General features: G+C 44.9%; 1 protein-coding gene across 1 annotated transcript in view; it reads right to left on the reverse strand.

Annotated features, from left to right (window-relative positions):
• LOC142971624 (titin-like) overlaps positions 1-16976 on the reverse strand; it is a 169941-nt gene that overhangs the window by 147327 nt on the left and 5638 nt on the right. The window contains exons 7-28 of the mRNA XM_076112202.1: positions 15295-15543; positions 14645-14743; positions 13689-13910; positions 13063-13125; positions 12714-12972; positions 12444-12513; positions 12089-12298; positions 11495-11637; positions 11178-11323; positions 8866-9093; positions 8527-8768; positions 8214-8446; positions 6897-7061; positions 6633-6801; positions 4454-6150; positions 4085-4363; positions 3424-3690; positions 2765-3037; positions 2416-2679; positions 1449-1709; positions 1104-1364; positions 30-293 (exon numbers count right to left, since the gene is read on the reverse strand). Coding sequence (XP_075968317.1) covers positions 30-293; positions 1104-1364; positions 1449-1709; positions 2416-2679; positions 2765-3037; positions 3424-3690; positions 4085-4363; positions 4454-6150; positions 6633-6801; positions 6897-7061; positions 8214-8446; positions 8527-8768; positions 8866-9093; positions 11178-11323; positions 11495-11637; positions 12089-12298; positions 12444-12513; positions 12714-12972; positions 13063-13125; positions 13689-13910; positions 14645-14743; positions 15295-15543 — 6064 coding nt within the window. The remainder of the gene's footprint in view (positions 1-29; positions 294-1103; positions 1365-1448; positions 1710-2415; positions 2680-2764; positions 3038-3423; positions 3691-4084; positions 4364-4453; positions 6151-6632; positions 6802-6896; positions 7062-8213; positions 8447-8526; positions 8769-8865; positions 9094-11177; positions 11324-11494; positions 11638-12088; positions 12299-12443; positions 12514-12713; positions 12973-13062; positions 13126-13688; positions 13911-14644; positions 14744-15294; positions 15544-16976) is intronic.

Consider the following 16976-nt stretch of genomic DNA (forward strand, 5'->3'; position numbering starts at 1 on the left):
TACTTGTTAAAGAATCAGTGGTTTCTTACTTTCAACGTTCAGCCTGGCGCTTGCTGACAGTTTTCCCAGTTTGAATGAGTAAACAGACTCGTCGTGTGTGCTGCAGTTCTTGATTTTCAGGGCGTGCACCGTGCCTTTGGTTGTGATCTCGTATTTATCGCTGGACTGCAGCTCAATGCCGTTCTTGATCCACTGCGCTCCCTTCACGTCCTCGTGGGTCAGCTCCAGGCTGAACACGGCCTCCTGAGTCTGGACCACGTTCAGGTTCTTCAGGGTCTTCTTGATCTTCACAGCTATAGAGACAAACACTTGTTAGTCTAGGGTTTGGTCATTTCCATCTGTTAGTGGGTGATCAGCTGTAAACAGCCATTGCTATGGAGAGATATTTACCAAATATTGGACCAAATTTGAAGAAGATGAATCTTAATTTGCATTTAATCATTTTGAAGATATACTCCAACATCTTGGGAGATCAGCTTGTTAGCCATCCTACTGTAAGCTATTATGTTGACTATGTTAAGAGCTCTCTAGGAAGCAGTGTTCCTGTGTATGTGTTTGGTGCTTTTATTGTGGAGGATGAGACGGAAGGAGTGAGAGAGGAAAGAGGTTCTGGTGAAGTGTGTGAGGAGTGGATAAAGTTGCTGCCGTCTTGGCGCAGAATACGGAGCCCCGTGCTTATTATTTTATTATTATCCTAAAGTATAGATGCAACGTAAACCATCGGCTACACTACCATCTCTACGTGTCTAAGACCTTTCCTCAAAAGAGTAAAAATGCACCTATAAAATACTCCAAAATCATGCAAATAAGACAAATAATGTTTGATGTATCTTGAGAGTGAGCTGGGTTTGTTTTCAAAGTAGATTTCTATTTCTATGATACAACTTCAGGAAAAAACAAGCACAGATTTAACTGATTCATTTGATGTGTGTGCATATTTGATATCATGTCACTCGATAAGATTTAATGGAGATCAAACTTTCATAACTGGATATATAATTAAATATTATTAAGTACATGAAACCCTGTCCTTTAATGGCTCCTTTATAAAAAACTAAAACAGGTCACGTCTGGTTTGTGTCCCTCATGAAACCTGGACCTACCCTCCACTCTCAGGGTGGCTGAGGTCCTGGAGGTGGCCACCTGGTAGGTGTACTCTCCGACGTCGGTGGGTTTGGTGATCACGATGACGAGGCGTCTGACGGCGCCGTTCACCTCGCTCATCGTGTTCTCGTTGAATTCCACATGATGGCCATCTTTCAGCCACTTGCCGTCAGCGGAGGGATTCGCCACCTCACACTCCAACACCGAGGTCTGGGAGTCGGCCACCACCAGATCATGCAAGGGCTTCTTGATGGCACCACCTGGTGGCAGGAGGAGGTAGTTCCAGTCAGTTAACGCTCGACCAATGGCAACGGAAGCCATCTTTAATACAGATTCCGACTTACCTGATACGGTGAGTGAAGCGCTGCACATCTTCTCACCGGCGGCGAACATGTACTCGCCCTCCTCGTCCTTCATTGCGTTCATGACGGTCAGCCTGTGGAGCTTGTTCTTGGACTCAGTCTTGTATTTTGTGCCGGCTTTGATCGGCTGCCTCTTGAAGGTCCAGAAGGCGTCGATGCCGGGGTGTGAAACCTCAACGTCAAACGTGACGTTCTCAGACTCTGAGCACTCCGTGTCGTTAATCGGTTTCACGATCTGGACAGCTGAAAGACGGAACAAGAGTCAGTCCGTTTGACTAAAGATCAACGTATCACATTTATGATAATTAACGTTTATCAGAAAGATCAGTTTTTGTTTTGGGTCTTTTGATTCTTTCACAGAAAATGTAATGATTAAAATGTCCAGCAGATGGGGCTGTTTGAGTGAGATCAGCTGTTTCTGCAAGCAGCATCATGTCCTGTATTCTAACTTTCTTATTCTAGACTTCTTTGGGCTCTGGGAACATATCAATATTACACTGCTAAAGATCCCAGGATCCTGCAGAGAAACTGGGAAAGATTTTTCTAAGGATGCAAAGTAAATATTAGAATTTCATTTCCTGGTACATTGAACATCGGTTTCACGAGTAAACCGAAAGCTTCTGTTGTGTTTACCAGTTAGGACTTCAATTTGAGAGACTTTTTAACTACCATTCCTTTAAATTTGGCATCAATCTAAACAAATCTCTCACTTCTCTTTGGCGTCTTTTGAATGTAGCAGAAAATCAGTTTTTGAAGTACGACTTCTTGTGTTACTCACTTTATTAATGGTGTGCTATAATTCCTCATGACAAATTCAGATTTTTAATTATTATACATAAAACTAATTGAAAGATGCGATGAACGATTCTGTTAATTTACTCATCTCACTAAAAGTATAATCTGTGTGTAAGTTGTAAGTAGTAACACATGCTTATACAATATAACTTACTCTGAACAGAAAATCTGCAGCTGGTGTCGGCTCGGCCGACCACTAGTTTGTACTGTCCTTCATCTGAAGCGAAGGTCCTGTTGAAGACCAGACGCTGCTTGGCTCCCTTTGCCACCATCTGGACTCGGTCGCTGGGCGTCAGCAGATTGTCGTTGTGGAACCATTTGACCGAGCTGACGTCTTGAGCAGAGATCTTGCACTCCATGACCGCTTTGGTGCCCTCAACGGCGCTCGTGTCCTTCAGTGGGATCAAGACGCCAATGGCTGCAACCCAAGATAAAATCTTTAGTAACATTTTATTTTGGAGCACTAAGTCCTTTAGAAAAAAAAGACATCCAAGGTGCCTTACTCTGAATGAGCAGCTTTGCAGAGGTTGAGATGGCCTGAGCGGGAACCTCAAAGGAGTACATTCCAACATCGTCCTTGTTGGTGTCTTCGATCAGAAGTTTGTGGATCTGTTTGTCGATAACAATGTGCACGCGGCTCGAGGCCGTGACCGGCTGTCCGTTCTTCATCCAGGTTCCTTCGACATTCTCCTGGGAGAACTTGACCTCCAGTTGAGCGATGTCGCCCTCGCAGATGGTCATATCAGTCAGAGGCTGCATCAGGGTTACGGGACGCACTGAGACATCAAGACAAACATGTGAGGAACCAGATAAAAGCAGAATAAAAGAGCACCCTATGAACTGCAGTATTCCTGACACCGCAATCTATGACATTGATGGATTGAAAAAAACAACATGATGAAGATTCAGCCATTTTGGTACATTGTGATGCTACAAGAAAAGACATGAAATGTCCAAACTCTTAACTGGACAATTTGGCCTGAGGGTTTTCCTAGAGGTTCAAGAGGTCACAAAACTTACTTGGAGTCACCCTCTGGGAATCATGAATTCTGACACCAAATTTCATGGAAATCTGACCAGAAGTTTCATTTCATTTTTGGATAGATTGATGGGCTTTGACCGAGCTAGAAGCTCCAAACTTTAAGTTACTTCCATCACTCACATTTCATCTTCAGCGATGCACTTGTCTTGAAATTGTCCACTTTGAAGGTATATTTTCCCTGGTCCTCCTTCTTTACGTCTCTGACTGACAGGGAATGTCTTCCACGGCGGGAGGACATGACGTATTTGCTGCTGGGAGAAAGCAGCTTTTCTCCGAGGAACCAGCTGCCTTCAGCATCCTCGCGGGACACGACGCACTCAAACTCTCCAGAGTACGTCTCAGGAACCTCTGTGCTCTCGAGCTGCTTCACGATCTCCAGCGGAGCTCCTGTTGATGACATAATACAGATGGTACATCAGTGAAAAGTGAAAAGTCCATCATGCACCAGGACACAGTGACGGTGGAAATCCATGTTAAGTCACATCCAACCTGAGCAAATGCATCAGGGAGCAGATCAAGTTCATTACAGTTTCCCTGCATGATTATGTATCAACGCTGTTTCTCTTGTATGATGTGTGCATGGTGTGGCTGTATACAAGATTTTATACCATTTCCTGCATAAACCAGAGGTTAACAAGATGAAGTTTATTTTTAAAGTTTTATGTGTCTAAACCTCAGGACCAATTCAAAACTAGGAGCCAGTGTTCAGCTGTGTAGTTACATGTGGGTGTATGTGTCCATCATCTGTGAAGTAGAAGTGAATGTTGAGGTATACATATACCTTCCACTTTGAGCTTGGCGGTTGTGCTGATGTCCTCGTCCACCACCATGCAGCTGAATTCTGCGTCGTCCCTCATGTCAATCACCAGCACAGACAGGAAGTGAACCTTTCTGTCAGAGTGCATTCTGTATTTGTCTCCGGAGAAGATCTCCACGTTATTCTTCAGCCATTTGACCTTGACAAAAGGCTCATTGGTTTCACACTCAAAGGTCGCCATGGTGTCCTTCTCATTTGCGTCGACGTCCTCCAGCTTCTGCGTGAAGGAGATGACTGTCTTGGCTGCAAGAATAACAACAAACTCTTTGTTACAAAATGCACAATTCAAATGTAGAATTTACATGGATGTTGTAGAAAGTCCAGAGCTGTTACCTTGCACCAGCAGGAAAGCATGGCTGGAAGTCTCTCCGGCAGTGCTGGAAGCTTTAACCATGACACTGGCAGAATCCTCGGCTATGACGTCTCTGATCACCAGTTCACACACATGATCCTCAGGCCAGTACCAGTTAATACGATCAGACTTCTCAAGCAGAACACCATTTTTGAACCACTGGCACTCAGGTTCTGGTCTGCCGACGACTCTGACTCTGAACTTGACTTCGTCACCCTGTGCGACTGTCTGGCTGGTGATACGCTCCATGATCTTGGGAGCTTCCATGCTGGCTGAGAGCTTGACCCTTTCTGGTTTCAGAGCTTTAGCTGTGACCTTGCGGCGCTCCTCTTCCATCTTCTTCTCAGCCTCCTCCTTCGCCATGGCGCGGTGAAGCAGATCCTCCTTCGTTTTCTTCAGGAGATCCTCGTAGGACTCGTCCTTCTTACGTGACTTAAGCTCCACGGCAGTGATGGACTCGTAATAGCCTTCCTCTGTCCTGCGCTTGAACTTGCCCCTTAGCTCGTCCGATTCCTCCGTGGATTTCTCATGGACGATTCTGTGAGCCTTCTTCAGCTTGACCACCTCTTTTAGCTGAGAGTCGTCTGCAGGTTTCTCAGCCTTCACTACCTCGAATTGTACTTTTCCAGGTTCAGGTGCGGCCTCGGCTGCCTTACCCTCTGGGGCACGGCGCAGATGAGTTCTGAAATCCTCTTTCTGTTGAATCTCCAGCTTCACGATGTGCTCGGCTGAGCCCAGGTTGTTGTCAGCTACTAATTTGACCTCTCCAGAATCATAGGATTTGATTTCAGTGATCTCCAAGTAGTAAATACCATCGTAACGAAGTCTGTATCTCTTGCTCTTGCGGATCAGTTGTCCGTTGAGATACCAGTTAACCTTGGGTAATGGATAACCGGTCACTCTGCAGCGGAATCGTGCTGTGTCGCCCTCCAGCACTCTGGCTGGTTCAGGAAGGAGGACGATCTCAGGTTTCATTTTGTCAGTATCTTTCTCAGCAGTGACTCCGTAGGGTCCTCCCTCATGAGCCATGCGTTCAATCTCTTCGATTCGGTGTGCTCCTTTCCTGCCTTCAGGGAGCTGAGTCTCCTCAACAAGACCCTTTTCGTCCTTGACGACCAGGGTGGCCGAGTTTTGGTCGACTCCGTACTTGTTCGTGGCTCTGCAGGTGACGACGCCGCTGTCTCTGGCGTAAGCAGATTCATAGTCGAGACTGCAGTAGCCGAATTCATTGACCATGCGCAACCTGTTAGCAGCTTCCAGGGGTTTGCCGTCGTGCAGCCACTCCACCATCATGTTGGGGTCACCGATAGGGGTCAGTCTGCACTCAAAGTGAGCCGGACCAAAACGCTTCATTCTGATGGAAGTCAGCTTCTTCTTGAACTGTGGTTTCTGTTGCTTCTCTTTGTCGTAAAGGTCGCCCTCCTCCCACTGCTCTTGACCATATCGCAGATGAAGGGGCTCCAACTCGGGAGGGGCGATCTCCTTGGCTTTGTAGGTTCCTTTGGGAATAATGAGCTTCCTCTCTGGTTCAGGTTCAATATAGTCCACCTCAACGTTGACTCTGCAGCGAGTGGTGTCTCTGCCGGCCTTGTTGATGGCTGTAGCTGTGTACCAGGCGCTGTCTGAGCCAGCTGTTGAGGGAATCTGGAATTTGGCATCTCCTCTCGTTCCTTCAACCCTGGAAGATGGATTCATCAGAATATCTTTAGCATTTTCAGATCTTATATATTCTATATTCTCAGACGTTGTGAGATATCTTTCAATGACTCAGCTGACTACAGACTTTATCATAGTGACCAGGCAGAAAGTGTGAAGAAACCCTATGTTTTACCTCTCAGAGAGATTGTATGTGTCGTACATAGTGTTCAAGGACAGAACAAGATAATGTGTAACTCGTCAGTTCTCTCGAACTGAAAAATCTCCGGTGTATAAAACACGGCTTCTCCTCTGACCTCGGCTCATTTGTGCTTCTTGACGAGTCAGTTTTGAGGTAATCAAAGTAAAAACATCAATAAATATGAAATCAAAGTTCAAATTATTGGATGAATTGTTCCAGACAGGGATGAGGGAAATTGATTGTAAACATTGGATGTCATTTAAATGAAAATACTGAATAACTCAATTTATAAATACTGATAACACAGCCAATAGAAAACATACCTGATGTGTGGGTGCTTGTGTGGGGTGATAATATCACTGTTTTTCAGCCAGACGATGTCAGGCAGAGGGTTTCCAATGGCTTTGACAGCCAGTTCGACCAGAGTACCCTGTTTTACACTGATGTTCTTCAGCTTCTCAATGAACTGAGGGCGCACTAAGGTTTCTTTAGCTGAAAAAGAAAGAAAATGAATTGGAACCTTAAAGTCAATAAATGTTAATTAGTATAAGTGTTAACAGGAAGTCCATAGTGAGCTGCAGTCGTACCATCAACAGTAAGAGTTACAGAGACTGAAGTCCGTCCAGCTCTGTTCTGAGCGACGACTGTCCACTCTCCAGAGTCTTGTGGCAAGGCCGGTACGATGATCAAGGACTGGACACCGTCCTCTTTGACCACTATCTTGTGAGTGTAGTCGCTAACCACTTGTTGTCCTGAGGAGGCGATGTACGGATATTGGTTATTGTGAGGACAACAAATCTCATGCAAGAACACTTTAATTTAATTAAGCTCGAGCCCTATTTGTAGGCCTCTGCTCGAAAATGGCATACCCATACTAAAGTGACCAGAGTAACTACAAGGTCTATTTTAATAATTTTTGATGCTATAATCAGATAACACTTTGAGATTGTTCAGATGGGTAAATATTGTGTATATGTTGCTGGTTATTATAGTGCATGAAGATATTACACAGCTCAAATAGAAAAAAAAGCACTTTTATTGATATTGTGTTTTTGAAATAATGCAGCTGGCAGCCTAAAAACTCTCCCAAATCATAGCACAACCTATGTATGTACGATCAGTAGTCGGAGAATAACGTTTGGCTGGGATAAAGTGAAGAATAAGAGGCTTTAGTACAGAGAGGTCACGCGAGGTCGTCATTCTGGAACCAGCTGTTGCAGCTCTTACATTGTACTTTTATATACTATATAACTATATATTTCACTTTTTTTTATCACTCATATTATTCAATACATCCAAATACAGCTGTTTAGAATCATTTTGAGAGCCAGGGTGCTGTCAGAGCCTGTTTCTGGCTCTCATCCATAGGATTTTCTCAGTTGATGTGTGTGTATGGCGCTGTAGCTCAGCCTATCATCGGTCGATTTCAGTCAATGAGCCCACCTTCGACGCGTCAGAGTCTCAGGAAGGCGGGTGTCGAAGCGGGTGTTGATTGACAGAAGTTTCAGCGAGTAACGTTGCAAGAAGTGCCGCATATCCCCGAGCGTAAAATTCCATTGGCCGAAAGTCTGACCGCTCGCCCATGGTGGATTGACCCCCCTTCAACAGGAAACAGATCGGCCAGATTTTTGGCCAGAAATTCGTCCTTTTATGCCACATTTTCTAGATGCTTATATTAGTAGTCTATAGTTGTGTTTGAAGTGTTTAAGAAGTGACTTATATGATAGTGTTGCCCATACGTTGCTGTTTAATCCGGTAAAAAAAATGTACAAATCCACAATATTGGCGAACAATAAGTCCATTTTCCGAACAATTTTTTCAGGGGGGCTGAGCCCGATAGCCCCCAAATTCGGGGGCGTCGTGCTTAAGAGGTTTTAATGAAGAAGTACTAGTTTTTTACTCACCATTGTGGAACCAGTATGTGTCGGGCATCGGTCTGCCTACGACCTTCAGGTCGAATCTGGCAGTTTGCCCCTCGGAGCATTTACATGAGGAAGGTTTCAGGACAAACACAGGCTTGTACAGTCTTTCCAGCTGAGCCTCGTCCGTCTCGTCGAGTCGGCGGGCCGGAGAACGTCCGGGAGAACGACTGGAAGAACGTCCGGGTGAGCGGCTCAGAGAACGAGGAGAAGTAGATCTGAGAAAGCAGCAGAGTCGTCAGTATCGAGGTCAATCGTTAATCACCGGGGAGCCTCCAGACTGACATGTGATCCTCACCTGATCCTCTGCATCGCTGGCTGTGGCGTGTATCTCTGAGGGGTCACAGCTCCGGATGGCTCCACGTAGAGCTTCCCAGAGCTGACGGCATTTCCCTTCATGTTGGAGGCGAAGGCGGTGTACACGCCCTCATCCTCCGGTAGCACCACGGGCAGACGGAGGCTGGCTCGTCCGTCCTGAAGAACCTCCATCTGGTAACGGTCGCCGGGCCTGATGCGCTGGCCGTCTTTGTACCAAGCAATCTAGGAGAAGACAAAATGTTACTGTCAGACTACTGTGGATACACATGTCTAATTCAAATTTCTATCTTTAACCCCAATTTATTTAAAAATGCAGCACCTTGGGGAGCGGTATTCCAGCCATCTTGCAGTGGAAAGTGACGCCCATCCCGTCCATGATTCTGTAGTTTTTTACAGGAGTGTCGAAGGCAGGCTGTACGGCCTCAGTGGGGTCAGCAGTCACCATCAACTCTCCGTCCTCTGTCACTATCTCTCTGTAGGTAATCTTCATAATGCAGAGTTCAATCTCATGCATGATCCTCTGCTCAATGACAGAAAGATGGAATTCCTGCAGATGAAATGAGACGTTAGATGTTTGAACTTGACTTGCTCAGGTACTCGGGAGTTCTATGGCAGTAATTTCATTGTTTTAACGGTCAATCAGGGTGAAGGTTATCTAAATATTGGCAAAGTCAGAGCGGCCAAGTAAGTGTTTGAATGAAAAGAAAACATTGTAAATGATGCAGGCAACCTTGATCACATGTTTAGAAAGTGATTCCATCATTGCTACAACTCAGTGGTGGGCCGTGCATCTCCTAATAACCTCATTATGACGCCACAGCTACGGTTATTTGTTTCTAGGGGCGTAACAATACACATATTCGTATTAAACCATTCGGTACGAGGCTTACGAACTGAACAATACGTTTGAATAATACTGGTGCATTTGGAAAATGCAGAAGCTTAAATTGTGGGAAATATAATGTTTTCGTTGGACGGCGCTCACGTAGGAGACAACGGACTGTGACCTCTGAACCCGGAACAATAACAAAAAACAGCTGAGGCCCAGAGTTCGTGACCATAGGTGAGGGTAGGAACGTAGACCGAGTGGTAAATTGAGAGCTTTGCCTTCCGGCTCAGCTCCCTCTTCACCAAGACGGTCCGGTGCAGCGCCTGCTTTACTGCTGCAGCCGCACCGATCCGTCTGTCGATCTCCCGCTCCATCTTACCCTCACTCGTGAGGGTAGGAACGTAGACCGAGTGGTAAATTGAGAGCTTTGCCTTCCGGCTCAGCTCCATCTTCACCAAGACGGTCCGTCCCCACCTGGAGGGAGCAATCCACCGGTTTCCGGCAGAGCATCATGGCCTCAGATTTGGAGGTGCTAACTCTCATCCCCGCCGCTTCACACTCAGCTGCAAACCGCCCCAGTGAATGCTGGAGGTCATGATCCGAGGAGACTAACAGGACCACATCATCTGCAAACAGCAGAGACGCGATCCCGAGACCCCCGAACCTGACGTTCTCCACCCCCCGGTTGCGCCTAGATATCCTGTCCATGAAAGTCACGAACAGGACCGGAGACAAAGGGCAGCCCTGGCGGAGGCCAACACCCACCGGGAACGTGTCTGACTTATTACCGAGAATGCGGACACAGCTCCTACTGCAGTCGTAGAGAGACCGGATCGCCCGTTGTAATGGGTCCGGCACCCCATACTCCCGCAGCACCCCCCACAAGAACCCCCGAGGGACCCGGTCGAAAGCCTTCTCCAAGTCCACAAAGCACATGTAGACTGGTTGGGCAAACTCCCAGAACCCCTCCAGTAGTCTTGCGAGGGTAAATATATAGTCCATATAGTCCAAATCAATGTAATAAACACAATGACAAGAACAAACTCACAAGAACCAGTCACATATATTCATGTGACAACAAAGCAACAAATCAATCCAGCAACACTGCAGCGCTAGAGCACGAGCCGTTCATATTATTCATATTCTTCATAAAAACGACACGATAGACAAATGAACAGTAGTAACGCTAAAGCAGTCCACTGACCACAGCTCCTGTTCACTTAAACACAAAGTCCATCCTCCTTTCTTTGTTAGCAACAAAGTCAGTAACTCCCAAATCTGTTTAAGACCTGCTAGCTAGCTTTCTGTTTGACAAAAGTCACGCTGGCCCACTGACCAATCACGGCGCACGTTAATGCAGACGTACTTAGGAGGCTACCTGGGTAGCAGTGGCACGTCAAAGAATACGCCCAACATGTCAAACTAAAGATCTGATTGGTTGAACACTATGACTATCAACTATATCGTCCCCATTCACTTAAACTGCACATGGATGCACTTGTGAGTCTGCAGGCCTCTGCCTCTGTTCTTACCTAGAGACACAGAGGTGAGATCTGATTGGATAAAAGCTCTACTTAAAACAAGCTGCACTGGAAGCAGAGCAACTGAGGAAGACAGTAGCTGTGCATTGAGAAAATAAGATAATGGGGAAAATATTATAATACATGTAGTGTATTTATGAACAATTATTAGATTATAAAATAGCTATAACTTTGTGATTCTGTTTAGGCCAGCAGAGAAGACTTAGCTGGCCCCTGACACCACTGATACAACTTTGACCTTTTGGCTCATGATGCTCGTACCTGTCCAGAGATAATGGTGGTGGTCATCTGCTCCATGGTCGTAATGACAACGGGAGGAACGTCTCCCACTTTGGGCTCCTGCACCATGGCTGTCATTTCAGTCTTAAAGGTTGCTTCCTGTTTCTTCATGTAGACTTCGTATTCATCTGTTAGCAAAACAAAGCATTTAATATCATGAGAGCTCAAACAACTTATATCTTTGATACATCCTGACATCAGAGGAGAAGAAGTCATCTGTGATTCCTGTTCTGACATGACTTCTTCTCCTTCTGTCTTACTTCATTAACATGGTGAAGTCGATGGAGATGTTTACGTACCTTCGTCCAGCAGACTGGCGGAGGCCGAGACTTCTCCGAGCTGGTTCTTGACAAAGACGGAGTATTCTCCGGCGTCATCGGCAAAGGTCATGGAGATCTCTAACTTGCATTCTCCAGTCTCCTTCTTGTAGGCGACTTTGTATCTGATGGACCGCGCAGGAGAAAGAGCGCGTTAGAGGCAATGCAATGATGGTGAGTGGCCACTGGAGGCAGCAGAGTGCACTACAGTTAACAATCAAATGATTTATCACATTTTGTCCCGAGGGTCACTCAAGAAAAAAAATCCCAGATCGAGCAGCAAAATAAGCTCAAGAAATGTTAGGAAGAGGAAGGGAAGACCATCACAGTAGAAGTTACGAGAATAGTATTTCTACTATTTTAGTGTAGAAACTGTTTCCCTTTCAATTCCCGAAAAGAAGCTTTAAGGTTAGAATAATGTTGTTCCACACTGTCTAACTGTAAAATGGATATTGCATGTCAACTTGAGTTAAATATTCAAACCCAAGAAAGTAAAAATGTGCAGAATCATGAATAGATAATAATAAATAAATCACATGAATCTTCCTCTAGGAACCTTGAAAAGATATTACATACCTGTATCCGGTAGTGAGCGGTATTCCGCTTTTCTTCCAGATGATGTGAGGTTTGGGGCTTCCCCCGACTTGACATTCAAACAAAACACTTCCTCCTTCCACCAGCTTCTGGACGGTTGGTAACTTGATGAAGAAGGAAGCGGCGGCCGCAGTGTCGGACTCGGTCACGCTCACCTGAGACGTGGTCTCCTCTCTGGCTTCTTCGGTTACTCTGAAAATACAAAGTTCTTTTAGAATCAATAATGTCCTTAACAACAGTTAGAAAATAAAGAAGCTGAAAACATCCTCTCTTGACTTAATGTTGAACCCGTATATACTGTATATATGCAAACTTTAAAGGAGCTTGATTGACTCACAGCTTCTCAGCAGTTTCAACATGTTCGGTGACGACAGCGATCTCCTCTCTGCTCTCGATGTCCTCGGACACTGGAGGTAAAAAGACAATAATATCTTTATATAAAGATGAAATCTCGTGAAAACAGAAGAGACCCCACAAAGAAACCTCAATGGTCTCAAGAGGTGACTGCACATTTAGAGGGACATTGAAAACATCTTATTTACAGTAAGTCACATGGAATGCAAGCTGTTGATTATTGGTGACTGATGTTCCTCCTGTTCGTACTGACCCTGGACGAGCAGGTAGCAGGAGGTGCTGACGGTTCCCGCCTCGTTTGTGGCGGTGCAGGTAAAGCGTCCGCTGTCTTCGGCGAATGCCTCGCGGATCATCAGCCGGGCGAAGCCGCTCACATAGCTGATCTGGAAGTCGATGGAGGTCTCGATCTTGTAGTCCTCTCTGAACCACATGATGACGGGAGTCGGGTGACCACTGATCTGGCACTCCAGGGTCACCGACTCGCCCTCCGTCACATTTGTGTTCTTCAAGCCCTGCACACAAAACAAAAACTTTTAGAAAATGTTTTCCCACAAGGGCATGAATATATTCAATGGGTTTTGAGGGAAAACTAGACCACTTACCGACACCAGAGTGGCCGGGATCACAGCGCCTCCTGCAGAAGGTACAGCTGCTGCCTCCATCACCTGTCGAATGGTCATGGATGGGTTAGCACCGAAAATACACCGACTTCTAAAATCCACGACACGACACAGCTAATCAAACACACACTGGACAAGACTTCAGACTTGTTATAAACATCCAACATATAAGAAAAGACGACACAGCAGATGGATCAATGAGAGGAAGGCTGGATGCACTCAAGAGGTGAGAATGAGGTTGTCAGTGGCGTCGATGAGCATGTTTTTATTAGAGAGATATTAAATCCTGGATTTTAACAAAACAAGAAAACCTGACTTAAAACTAGACTAAAGGTTGGAGGAGATTCCCCTGTAGAAATTTGGGGTGGTGCTTAAATCAAAAGGGCCAGTAAAAATAAAGAGATTTAAGCTCTCGGGAGAAGGAAAATTGCACTAAAAGTGCAATTTAGATTTTAGATTTCTTGTGATGAAAGTGGAATCTAAAGTACAACAAAGAAAAACATGGATTCTTTAGTACCGGTTTGGACTACAGAAGTTATCTGACCTTCATTTACTCATCAGGTTTTCTTGTCCAGTTCAGATCCAGCCCACTACACTAGATTACAAACCTGGGCTCCCCAGTCCTCAAACACCACCCCCGTCTGTAACTCAGAGACTAAATGACTCTGGTATTGGTCTTTGAACGGTGGAGGGACGGCCTCCAGAGTCTCTCGGGTCTCGACCGTTGTACGAGACGGACTGGGAGACTTGACGGTCTTGATGATCTTTCTAGCCGAGGATGAAGAGAACTCTTTCTGCAGAGCGGCGATCGCCGAGCCGGCGATGGAAACCTGACCGACCCAAAGAGGAGCAACAGGCACACCATCGTCAATAACACATGTTGGTTTGTTTTAGAAGTTTGTGTTAAACCACAGCATCGGAAGGAATTGAAAGACCGTTAGTTTTATTTAAGGTACAAATGAAGGGAGTTTTATTAAAGCCGTATTAATAAGCGGGTTCAGAACTGTGATTATTGATTAAGGATGTGAAGAAAAGCATTGTTACGGGTGGATTCTTTTCGTTATTATTTCATCACTTCTACACCAAGGTTCACAACAAGTTTGCATTTTAGGCAAGCAGTAATAAGACTAAAGCCCTCCCCCCCCCCCAACAGCAACTGTAATGTCTCGTTTTTATACTAAACTGTAACACTTCGACAAACTAGCGCTTCACTGAAATAGAAGACCAATGCTGTCTTTATTTCTTCTCTCCACCTGAGACCTGTTAGCTTTAGCCTCAAGCAGTTAGCACATTAGCATGTATGTAGCCATCAAGTTCGTATCTACGTTAAAGGGGTTTGTTTATTTAAAAAAACATTTAAAATGAATCTGGACGTTGAGTTTTTCATAATTGCTTCACTCACTAAAATAAATAAAATCTCTCAGTCCTCATTTCTGTAGTCAAAGGTTCATTTAACAGGTTAGCAGGAACACAGTTACTGTTTGTTTCATTTGAAATGATTCGAATGTTAAACTCTTTCCATGCAGGTTATTCTCTACTGCTTGCCTCGTGTTGCCTCTCTTACCTCAGAGCTAGCCTCATGTTTTGGGACAGAAACTTTAGAAACTGTGAAATGTGGAACTGGAGACGAGGCGAGATCAGAGTCTTCTGTCGCTCTCTGAATCTGGAGTAACCAACACAGTTCACAGGAGCGTTACATTTATATAAATGTACAATACTTTAGTCCTATAAGTGCTGCAAATAATCACACGGTTATCAAGAGTAATTATTGAAGTATTTTAGAGTATTATCTTAAAGCACTGGCAAATAATCATCAAAGCCAACATCAATTCTCCTACTAGTTCACCGTCCAGTCTCACGTACTGCGTTAATACAACTAACAAACCTTGAGACTCAACGAATTTCGGATGAGAATCAAGCCATCACCTTGGTAAAGGGTCTCAATACTCTAACGGGTACCTAATGACCGTTACTGAAGGTGAATTACTGAAGGTAAATGCGTTAAGCATATTTCATAGGAACTCTTAATAAGTCTGATAAGAACTGTTGGGATTGTTTCTGAAGTTCCTTTAAACTTTGAAAGGTCTAAAAAATTGTTTGCCAGTTCAAAAGATGGTGATAACCAAACGGCTGTTAACAGACCGAGTTCATCTGATGATATTTCTGAGTCTCTTGGTAATTGTGTTGTTTCTTTGCTCTGGAGGCCGAGCTAACCTGAGGCCGAGTGGGTTCAGGTGTGAACCCCTGAGCAGTAGTAAGCGTTTGACCAGCCTGCGCTCTGGTTGTTGTCCAGCCGGCTCGATACTGTTGATCGACAGCGGCGGCCTGCTGGCTTAACTCTGCTTCTACAGCCTCCTCCTCTTCAGCTCCACCGCCCTCCACATGCAACGGCTGACGGACGCGAGCCAGGTCGACGGCAGCCAACACTTTGGCCACTGCCTCGGCTCTTTCCCCTCCCTCAGCCTGGAGACACAACCAGCAGCACATAGATATCAGGACATCCATGGCAGGACAGAGACAGGCAGGTGGATGGGGGTCTGGATCTAGTTTTAGTTAGTTCCCTCAAAAGAACACAAACTCATTCCATTTGTCCTGAAGTCTATTTTAATTTAAAACAAGAGTGGTTCTTGGGAAACAGTCTTTTCTGACCAATTTATTTCTAATTGTTCTGAAAATACACTCAACAAACAGAAGCACATGTCTAAATATCATGAGAACCTTCTGACCTTCCCGTCTTCATTGGTTGGGTTGGTGAGGTTTAGGCATGATGAGGGAAACCGATTAGGGAACATCCGAGTCAGCCAATCAGAGGCAGAGTAGGGCGGGTCATGTCCGATGATGTCATTCTGCATAATAATTAACCACGTGCTTCTACTTGTTGCAGGAAGAGAGTGTTTTTGAACAATGGGACATTTTTCAGACTATTGTGTTCCAGAATATTGATTTGTTGGAACAATGTTTCCTCGGGAACTAGAAACTCCTCCCACCTCCTCTGAAGCTCATTGATTGACATGTTGGATCTTGTGGGGCTTGTTTGTTTCTGTACACAAATAGAAATACAAAAAAAAACACAAATGGTGGTTTTAAGGGGAATTTCATCCAAGAACCTTAATTACTCAAATCAAGGGACCGTAATACATGAATTACTAATGTGTTCAAAGATTTGACCCCTTGACGTCCTCCTGTCTCTGTAAAAGACAGCAGAACTTCAGTTTACATTTTTACATACGCATGCAAACTTTATTTCCTGGTTACTGAAACCTGGATCAGAACTTGCTCCTCTATTTTGTACTCTGAAGCTGAAACACTGATCCTGGTTTTGGATCAACGTCCACTTTGTGGGGTCGTTTAGGTAATAAACTGTTAAACTGAGTTTGGAGACGTCATGGACAAAGTACTAGTGTTTGTGTGTAAATGTACTCACATAAACATTGAGGCTCATCTGTTGAAGACAACACATACTAGTCTTCTGATTGACATGCAAGAAATATGACGAGTGTTTAAACAGAAGTAAAAGAGCTGACGGTGCAGGAAAGTGAAGTGGCAACCAAACTCAAAAAAAGAGGCTGAAAATGTTGAAAACAGAAAACAGAGCATCGGTGATGTGTTCACTGGTGATGATGAAGAGCTACCTGCTTCTCCGGCTGCTGGAGGGCCAGGAGGACATCTTGGTTGAGATCACAGTGACACTACTCGACTGAATAAGAGTCAAAGGACTGTCTGACAAAACGTCCCGGTTATGAAATCTGAAGGTTTCTTTGTTTGGTGAAGACTCTTTGTGGATAAAGATGGAGGAGAGATCTCTACAGATGGACAATGGACTCATACACATCTCATCTGTTTGTGTCTCCTTCTTCTTCTACTGAAGACATCATCAGGTCTTCCTGGTTTAAGCT

This window comes from Anarhichas minor, unplaced genomic scaffold, assembly GCF_050575085.1.
Source record: "Anarhichas minor isolate MPS153535 unplaced genomic scaffold, ASM5057508v1 ptg000048l, whole genome shotgun sequence".
NCBI classification, from domain to species: Eukaryota; Metazoa; Chordata; class Actinopteri; order Perciformes; family Anarhichadidae; genus Anarhichas; species Anarhichas minor.